This window comes from Anoplopoma fimbria, chromosome 6 (genome assembly GCF_027596085.1).
Source record: "Anoplopoma fimbria isolate UVic2021 breed Golden Eagle Sablefish chromosome 6, Afim_UVic_2022, whole genome shotgun sequence".
In the NCBI taxonomy this organism is placed as follows: Eukaryota; Metazoa; Chordata; class Actinopteri; order Perciformes; family Anoplopomatidae; genus Anoplopoma; species Anoplopoma fimbria.
This window is the reverse complement of record NC_072454.1, coordinates 22,264,076-22,274,298: the sequence shown is the minus strand read 5'-3', so window position 1 is coordinate 22,274,298 and position 10,223 is coordinate 22,264,076. Positions and strand designations below refer to the sequence as shown.

The 10,223-nt window shown below is 41.6% G+C and overlaps 1 protein-coding gene across 1 annotated transcript; it reads right to left on the bottom strand.

The window, feature by feature from the left end:
- Positions 1-250: 250 nt before the first annotated feature.
- LOC129092147 (alpha-internexin-like) lies at positions 251-6,995 on the bottom strand. Its single transcript, XM_054599965.1, has 5 exons — positions 6,732-6,995; positions 4,276-4,506; positions 3,653-4,180; positions 625-749; positions 251-511 (listed from the first exon to the last, which is right to left on the bottom strand). The coding sequence occupies exons 1-5, from the start codon at positions 6,993-6,995 to the stop codon at positions 316-318; spliced, it is 1,344 nt and encodes a 447-aa protein (XP_054455940.1). The 3' UTR covers positions 251-315.
- Positions 6,996-10,223: the final 3,228 nt, after the last annotated feature.

Below are 10,223 nucleotides of genomic sequence, written 5' to 3'. Positions count from 1 at the left end.
TTCGTCCCTGGAACTTTCAATACCTTGTCACATGTTCAATCATGGTCCAATTTATGTAACATATCCATTTCTTCTGGATGGGTACGGTGCATTTTGTCTAGATTTTCACGACAGATTCCTCTGTTTACAGTTGAAGATTCACAACTTTGTAATACTGACAAACTCTTCTTTTTAGTTTCCGAATCTCATCAATCTCATTTTGATTATCAACCCAAAATAATGACTTATAAAATAATGACTTTGCCCTTAACAAATACAGAATGCGACTATGAACTCACTATGCAGACATCGCACATGACCACATTTCCCTGTCTATCAGTTGTTGGAGTTGATGTCCGCCTCATCTTTCTCCTCGCAGCTCTCCTTGAAGCTCTCCTTGTTGGCCCCGTCCTTCTCCCTCTGGCTGCCCCGGGAGGAGGAGGCGGCCGAGCCCCGGGGCTGGTAGCCGTACCCGGCAGCGCCGAACGACATCCCCGAGTTAAAGTGAGTCTCCTCTCCCTCCAGCAGTTTCCTCGTTTGGGAACCAAAGGAAACAAATGTCAGACCGGACACACCTCACAATGCGCTAAAATAATCTGAAGGAGTCTACTGAGCTGAAAGAGATCTTTGGGTGCAGATCAGCACCTGTAGGCAGCGATCTCTATGTCCAGCGCCATCTTGACATTGAGCAGGTCCTGGTACTCCCTCAGGTGCTGGGCCATCTCGCCTTTCAGGTTCCTAAGCTCAGTATCCAGGTGGCCGATAGTGTCCTGTTACAGAGGAAACCAGAAATGGAGGTAGATTATCAGTAGTGCCAAAGACATTCACTTAATTAGCATGTTCTGTATCCAGACTGTTTTTAAGCCGCTATGATACAGGCTTTGCTGTGGTATAACTGTTGGTCGTTTCCTTTTAGAATGCAATAACCTTTGGGGCTTAGCTGTAGCCTCTCTAAGGCCTTCCTCTATCCAATTTAGCAGGTCAGAGGTTAATCTAATAGACACGCAGGGTCAATTCACTAAGAACTATTTCAGTCAGCCTCACAGGCTTGCTAAAGAGACTGCCTCACACTATAAAAGGTACTGTTCTGACTGAAGACCTTGAACCTGATTTAGATGATCCTGACACAAAAGCGTTCTATTTCTATAGCCTCTCAACATGGCGCCACCTGAGCCGGCAGCCTCTCAGCTAATCGTGCTAACAGCGCTAACAGTACAAACCACAGCTATCAACTGTAACCAGAGAAATAGTAAAGGAAAATTCAACATTTTGCAAAATATGTTACTCAGCAAGGGTTAGATGAGAAGATTGATACAACTCGCATGTCTGTCTGGTGAATGTGAAGCTACAGCCGGTTAGCGTAGCTTAGCACAAAGACTGGCAACAGGGGGAAACAGTTATCTTGGCTCTTTCCAAACCTGCCTACCAACAAACTTAAAGCTCACTAATTAACACCATACATCCAGCCTAGTATCACTGCAGGTGATGAAATTATTTATTTTGGTTTCCTGTACATGGGAAAAATGTTTTTGTTATTTTCGCGTCGTTGAAGAGGAAAATCAATGCTTATGGATAGTCAATTAGGATCCTTTTTCGTGTTGAACGAAAAAATAAATGCATCCACGTGACCATGCAACGCTCAGAGTTAGTGACGTAAACCATACAACATATCCTCAAAGAATGGTTTGTATGATATCTTAAGAAAAGTTACTCTAACGCAACACTTGTCAATTTCAGTTCGTTACATGCATAAAGTCTTTAAAAAATAAACAAAAAAACTTGGTTAGGTTTAGGGAAAGATCTTTGTTTGGGTTAAAAAACTACTGAAGTACGCAGTTACAAATAAATCAATGTTGACTTCTCGTTTCACATGGTGGTCTCCTGGGTGAAAGAATGTTATTTTGTTGGCCTCATCCAACTCCCGACCTGGCCACCCTATGTTGGCCTTTGCTACGATATATATCTACGAACGCTGGATGAGAATAGCCTTAACCATGATATCGGAGTAAGACACCGCTTGTCCAAAATGGGTTTTTGTGGCTTTGTTTCCAAAACGTAACTTTTATTTTTTAACTTAATGTAATCCCCCAAAAAAGAGTGACACAAAAAAACGGACAATTCATGTCCCTGTACACGAAACAAATAGATTTAATTTCGTGACTAATTCACAAACTGTTGCTACATCTCTGTAACGTTTTGGTTTTTGGGAGAAAGTTGTATGCTATGGAAAAGTGACTTCTGGAGGTTTTATCCCCAACATGAGGTGGATTTTTCTAAACCTTTTTCCGCCACATGGCTAATTTTATGGACCCGATGATTAATTAGATACTAGCTTTTACTTCTAAGAAGCCAAACTTGGGCAGAGATATGGGCACAATAATTACACTAGGAGTGCGTATGAGTAATTGTTTTAAATTCTGAGAGGGTTCGTGAGTTGGATTCCTTGCCTGGACTCGGTCCTTGACACGTAAAGGTTGGGCCTCCCTGCTGTGTGCAGTAATCTAACAGCTTTACTCCGTCTGTGACATAATTCATGAGGAACTTGACCCTGAGATCTGCTCCCTTCCAATCCTATTATTCAGAGTTGGTGACAGTAATGTCCTCCATGCAGACCGTGCCAGCAGTTCTTCAGCAAGTTAATCCACATTTTAATAGGAGTAGATTCAACTTTGACAATTTACAATTCTAGTGCTCGCTAAAAGATTGTAGTATTTGACGTGTAATATCTCCATTTCCAAGGAGAATATCTTTCATTGTTTCAATGCTCAACTAGAATTAAGAGTTGCAGTTTTCATCAATGTCTATGTCCAATATGTCATCATTTGATCATTTTATTCATTTAGACATTTGTGTGAAATTGTCATATTTAGCATATGAATTCTGGAGGTACGGCCTAAAGGTCACATTGACCTTTGACCACTGAATTCTAATCAGTTCGTCCTTGAGTCCAAGTGAACTTCTGTAACAAATTTTAAGAATAGCCCCCAAGACGTTCATGAAATAACTAATTCACCAGAATGGGACGGACAGACGGACAACCCAAAAACATAATCTCCGGCCAGAGCTGTTGTCGGCAAAAAGGCATAAAAAACAGCATGGATTTGGTTTCACTTTAGCCATAATTATTCACTTTAAAAAAAAAAAAATTTATGCATACATATAAATATGGTAAAGTGTATTTCTACAGTATAGTTCTGTCCCAGAAACTTTGTATACTATGAGATTTTGGTGTATTTGTACATAATATCCTTATTTGGTGTGATGCTCTTTAAAAAGGTTAAATCAAATATTAAAAAAGAGTTACTTCACCCAAATTATATATGTATGTTTTTTCTTTTTTAACCAAGTTTTTGTTATATTTGCCCTGGTTTATGTGCCGATGGAACTACTTCCTATCAAAGAAATAGTCCTTATTGAAACTGTTGTTTGCTGTGTGGATTATCAACAGTATGAGAAACACTGTTTCTGGAAATCAAAGAAAATACATTTTTCAGTGCTATGAGCACCCAAATTAAATTCCATTCAAATCCATTTTATTGGGGCGGAGTCGGAATTTTGGTTCTCGGACACAGTACCACCTTCATCCACAGGGACTGCAAACATTAACACAAAATGAACGTTCCTTGAAGTAACTTTAAAAGGACTACGGTACAGTGATGACTAGGATGATTACCTGCATGGCTGTGACTTCAGCGGAGTGTGCGTCCTCCATCTCTGCGATCTGCCTCTCCAGAGACTCATTGGCGCTCCTCAGGCTCTCTATCTCAATGGTCTTGGACTGCAGCTGCCTCCTGGACTCGCTGATCTCCTCCCTGCTGGCCCTCATGGCCTCATTGCTCCTGGTGGCCTGCTCGCTGAGGCTGACAAACTTGCCCTTGTACCACTCCTCGGCAGACTGCAGGTTCTTGGAAGCGATGGACTCGTACTGGCTGCGGATCTCCTTCAGGGCCGAGGTGAGGTCTGGCTTGGCGAGCTCTAGCTCCACGGAGACATGCTGCTCCTCCATCATGCTGCTCAGCTCCTGGATCTCCTCGTCGTGGACTTTCCTCAGGAAGGCGATCTCGTCCATCAGCGACTCCAGGCGGCGCTCCAGATCCAGGCGGACGGCCGTGGCGTCGTCCACGTCCTTCCTGAAGGACCTCAGGGTCTGCTCGGCCTCCTCGCGTGCCCTCATCTCCTCGTCGCACTTCACACTGAGCTTCTGAAATGAGACATGAGAGGAAGTGAGATGAGAGGGGCCACCAAGGAAAAAGTAACTAATTAATCTCCTCATCCTTTACTACCCGGTGGTCCTACCTGCAGCTCGTCCTCCATGTTGTTCCTCTCGATCAAGATGCGGTTCTTGTCCCGGCTCAGCTCCTCCACCTGCGTCCGCAGGTCCCTCAGCTCCTGCTGGTAGAGGTGGGCGATGCGGGACGGCTCGCCCTGCTTCTGCCGCAGCGTCACCAGCTCCATCTCCAGCATCTTGTTCTGCTGCTCCAGGTGCCGGACTTTATCGATGAACATGGCGAAGCGGTCGTTCAGTCCCTGTGCAACAGGATACATGGTTGTTTTATCATCACACAAAATCTTCCGTTAGCGTTTTTACTAACAGACAGGCAGCAAACCAGAGGTTGTGATTCACTTAAGCTTAAATAAAAAAAAGAGCTCCAGCAGCTTATACCACTTACCATCAAAACGTCCAAATCCATTTATCATAACAGCTTATATTTCTGAGCATACTGTGAATCAATGAATAACCTGCTATGTGTTAAAGCTGCACACTGTCAGATTAAAAGTTGCCTTCATTTTACCCCTAGGGGGCAGCAGAACAATCTCTAGACACAACTTTGACATATAAAAAGATATCTTCATATAAGGGTTCGTATTATATCTTAGTAAATTATATTCTTCATTTTCTGTGCGTTTTCCTGTGAAAGTCCAGCAACAAGTGTTAATTTCCGGTCGTTACATGCATACAGTCTTTTCAAAATAAACCTCCGACTTCACAGGAACCAGCTCGGTTTGGTTTAGGCAACAAACTTTATATTTTCGTGTTTGTAATTACGTGGAATACATGCAAATTGGTTTTGTGCGATATGTATATAATATATATATATATTAGTAAGTATGGCAACAAATGGTGTATGAAGACAGCTAGCCTATAACCATCTTTAAAGTTGATCTCTCTCTCTCTCTCTCTAAAATCCCACACTGTTCCCTACACAGCAGACAGACACACTCACAAGAGACAGCTAGCTTCACCAATAAATCTTTAATTCTCTCATCTCTCTGGTATAGTTCGGTATGAAATATCAAATACTAACAAGCTTTAAGGTTTGAGTCTTTTTCACAGCAGACATTTTGACTTGTTTTAGTAGGAAATGCAATGGTGTTACTGATTATATTAACAATGTCTGGATAGTCTCCCAGTCTGAAACTGAAGCAGCTAAATGGAATTCAGCCATTATCAATTTTACTTTTTGCAACTGTAAATATAAGCACTAAAACGTGTCTGGAGGGGCCATATCACAAGTTTCCAAAGTGATTGGTGTTCATCATGGTAAAAAAAGAATTGTGTAATTATTAAGGGATTTGTAAAGTTAAGCTTGGCAATATAGCGATATTATATTGATATCGTGATATGAGACGAGATAGTGTCTTAGATTTTGGATATGCTTGTATGGAAACAGTATGAGTGCTGTCTTTTTCTGATTTTAAAAGGCTGCAATAATGTAAAGTGATGTGGTTTCTGAACTTACCAGCTGTTCTATTATTTGCCTTTTACCCACTTGATCACTTATATCCACATTACTCATGATTACTTATCAAAAATCTCGTAAATATTTAGTGAGAGCATCAATAGTCAGCCCTGTATCGTCGCAGTTATGCTTATCGAGGTATTTGGTCAAAAATATTGTGATATTTGATTTTCTCCATTTACCCACCCCTGGAATGAGGTCCTTATGACACTAGAAGACTAGTCTCCACCTTATACAAGTTGATTTAGTGCCACGCTGTCAGGGTTAATGCAATTAAAGAAACTGAACAAGCTTGTCAGGAAGGCCAGCAGTGTGCTGGGGTGTCCACTGGATACGGTGGAGGTGGTGGGAGACAGGAGGATGATGGCCAAGCTGTCATCCCTGATGAACAACACCTCTCACCCCATGCAGGACACCCTGGCAGCTCTGTGCAGCTCCTTCAGCCACCGGCTGCTTCACCCCCGGTGTGTGAAGGAGAGGTACCAAAGGTCCTTCATTCCTGCTGCTGTCAGGCTGCACAACCAGCTCTGCTCCCAGTAGACCACATGACACATGACAATAAAAACCTGTGCAATACAATACACTGTGCAATAATAGTTATAATAGTTTTTTTCTGTCTGTAAATATTATATTTCAGTTATTGTGTTTTTCTACTGTTTTTATTGCTTATTTATAATACTTGTTTTTTTAATTTTTAATTTTTTAATTTTTATCTTGTCTTTCTTTTACTATGTCTCTTGTGTGCACTTTAACTCTATGATGCTGTAAGCCTGCAAATTTCTAATAAAGGATTATCTTATCTTATCTTATCTTATTACACTCAAGGACTAAGTCATCAGAATTGGATGCCAACTATTTAGAAAGGGTGGTCCTGATCAGCTGTTATGAAAGTGATGGTTCTGGGGTGACATGTCCTGGTTGCATCTGTTCAGCCTGAGGTTAATAAATATAGAATTTACCATAAAACACACCATAACCTTTTTTTTTTTTGTAGTAACCCAACACACCCACCTGCAGCTGCTCCTTCTCGTTGGTCCTAACGACCTTGAACTCACTGTTGACCACGGAGGTCTGCGTCAGGTCGAGGGAGTCGGTGGGCACCGGGGAGTAAGAGGACCGGCCGAGCCGCCGGTACAGGCCCATGGAGGAGGCGCCGTGGCGGGACGAGGCCATAGACCTGAGCCCCGGGGAGGCCCTGGGAGAGGAAGCGAACTTGGGAGAATCCCCGAAGATCTTCCGGTAGGACGACGAGGTGTAACGGTCCCCGTGGCTCATCTTTCTGCCGGGAGTGAGAGATAAACAACTGAGCGGCTTAACGAGCTTTGCGGGAGTTTATAGGCTGCAGGTGGAGCGAACCATTCTTACACGCAGGGGCGCCGAAAAGGGGGGGTAAAGGAGACGGATTCTAGGGGCCGATGATGGAGGGGGGCCCAGAGAGGCCCCTAATGATGATGAAATTATAATACAGAAAAAATAATGACACTAAGTTATTAACTAACATATAATCACACATGTTTTATTTTCCATGTTTGACATGTACAGTCTGTACATGTCAACTGTCATGCTGTTCTTCTTTCACAAATATGGTAATGATAGTCAAAAATACCATTAAAATGCATAATTGTATGTAAAATAGCATCAAAAAATTTTGCTGCTGTGTTGGGGGCCCTGTAAAGATTATTTTCATGGGGCCCAAAATCCCTAGCGGCGCCCCTGCTTACACGTCCATGTTTCAACACGTGTGAAGATGAATTAAGATGCTGAACGACGTTTTTTTGTTGTTTTTTGTTTGAGTGATTAAAACAAACACCAATATACTTAAAAAAGAAAACATTTCATACATGCGTCGTTCGTTTCGAGTGCGTAAAACGATGGAACCGTCCACGGAGGGGCGTCCTGTGCTTCACCTTCCACTGATTGACTGTCTGATGCACTTTGAAAATGTTTCTCTATCTTTATTTAAAATATTTGAACCTCTACCGATTTTTTTATTGATAAATTGATGTTTTGTTTTTTTTTTGGGACTATATTATCTCGTGGATTAATCATCCAGCAGCAGTTTATCAACTTTGAGCCCTTCTCAGACTCACCTGCACAGAGAGCACAGGTGACTCCACTGTGGTCAAACAGCTCCTCCTCTCTGCCACTCTGAGACCTGCGTCTGGTGAACAAAGCATGGAACATTTTTATTTCACTCCTTTTACTTTCATACTGTTGAGTGGAAAACAAGAGAGACTTCTACACCGGATTCATCTTAAAACAAATGTGACATTTATTGAAGGATAACAGGAGTATATCGCCCAGCAGTTGTACGTGCACGGGCCTAGCAGTACTGAGAAGTTCAGCAACTAAAAGGCGCTTAAACAGAGTGCGCATCATGTTATATAGACTTTTATGAGTTGAATATGATAGGTCCCTAATAAAGGAAGGCGGCTCTTGGTTTAGACTTTCTGAGGGCCTTATCAGTTAGTGAAACTGGGTTTCTTTGATCTGGTTTCTCTGCAGCATGAGCTCATCCTTCTTTATGTGTCTCTGTTCCTTTTCCATCGTACGGCCAGGCACTAGAACGCCCTGACCGGAGTATTTGACCTTCAAAGAGAACTCATAACATTTACCGCAATGTGCACAGTGATAGTGTGATGTGAGAGCATGAACAAAATATACTGTGCTCGATATTTGTATGTGTGCATTTATACATATGAATGTAATATTTACATGACAATACACTTGTACATTCTGTGAGATATACTTTCTGAACAAGGCCCATTCATGCTGTAATATCACTATCTTGATAAAACTTATTGAAGCGACTGATTCTGATGTCACAGATAAGTGTGATGTCAACGAATAGCGTGATGTCACAACATATAGTGATGTGATGTGGATCAATGACTGATCATGACATCATGAAACTGAAGCCACGCTCAAACTCAACGCTCATTGGTTTAGAACTTGTGACATCATCAATGACATCACAGTGCTCGCTCAACAAAGTTTATATATAGGACTCGCTCCGATCAGGTTCAGACCGCTGGACAGCTCTCCAGGAGACACCAGCATTTTGCTTTCCATTCTGATATAGGTGCAGGAGAGGACGAGAAGGCGGGAGGAAAGAAGGAGTTGGAGGAGAAGGAGGGAAGAAGGAAGTCTGGAGGTTGGAGGGCTCCTTCCTTTCTTTAAAACCTGGAGCCAGATCGTGTTAGTCCAGGAGTCCTGGTTGGTTTCTGTGGTTTGAGGACCAATAATGAAGCTACCATGTATAGTGAGTGGACTGTGTGCTCTGTACTTGATGGAACTTTATTAAGGTAGCAGGTTCATAAACATGAAACTGATACATGTAGTCGGGATTAGGTAATCTGATTACAAAAAATAGCAGTCAAGGTTACATAATAGTGACATGGATACATTATTCTTTTTTTAACATTGAAAATGGAAGGTAAACATGTACGTGACAAAAATTGCCACTTAATTTGTATTCAGTGACCGAACCCTTCACACACACATGAACTAATTTGATCACTGTTTATAACCCCTCGGAGGCAATAGGAATTATTCACACATCAAAACATCTTCTGTGAAAAAGGTTGATCAAGTCAGAACTATTACTCTCAATAATGCTAATATCTAAAATAATCATGAGCCCCTCAGTGATGATGGTCACATGGTTTTTTTACTATAGAATATAATAGATTATCACAGAACCAGCTCCTGTTGTTAACTAGAACCTTTAGATACAATATGGAACATCTTTATGACATATCATTGATGGTTTTATTGATCAGCCTTAGTGTTGTTAATATCATAACTTAAAAAGATACCAGTACTTCTAGGTTATAGCCAGAATAATGTCATACAGTTGTATTTATAATGTATATATTAATTCAGAGGCAGACATGTTGAAGTTTTATTTGACTGTTTATTTTATTTATTCATACTGTTATTTTTCTATTTGTATTATTTTCTTTTTCTTTTTCTTTTCTTTTATTAATGTTTTTGATTTTTTCCTTTGGATAATTTAAAGTTTCCAATTAGCCTGAAGTGCATATCTTTGGATTGTGGGAGGAAACCTGAGCACCAGGAGGAAACGCACGCAGACACAGGGAGAATATACAAACTCCACACAGACAGACAGGTGGAGGTGTCTCTGTGAGGCTGCAGTGCTAATCACTCAGCCACTGTGCCGCCCTCCATCAGCTCCCGGTAGATCTGGAAGTCTGTGAAGTCCACCAGGGCCTGGAGAAAACCACAGAGAACATGTCTGGTATGAATATATCATACAGCACCAAACCTCTATTAAAAATATTTACATTCAGAAGAGAATCAGAGCTTCAAACAGTTCACACCTCAGATATTATTCTAACATGTTCTACCACAAAGATATTTAACATCATGTGTGTCTCACCTCTGTGTCTTTGGTCACATGTCGTGCAGGTTACACAGCTCGGATGTCAGAGTCAGCAGGTGAGGCGGAGGTGCAGGTAGCTGGAAACATCTGGAGGTGGA

Excerpts from the sequence above, each read along its gene's own strand:
- LOC129092147 (XM_054599965.1), bottom strand. The coding sequence starts at position 6,995 with ATGAGCCACGGGGACCGTTACACCTCGTCGTCCTACCGGAAGATCTTC. Across the intron at positions 4,181-4,275 it reads ACATGGAGGACGAGCTGCAG|AAGCTCAGTGTGAAGTGCGA; the intron begins GTAGGACCACCG and ends GTCTCATTTCAG. Across the intron at positions 750-3,652 it reads CTGAAGTCACAGCCATGCAG|GACACTATCGGCCACCTGGA; the intron begins GTAATCATCCTA and ends CCTCTGTAACAG.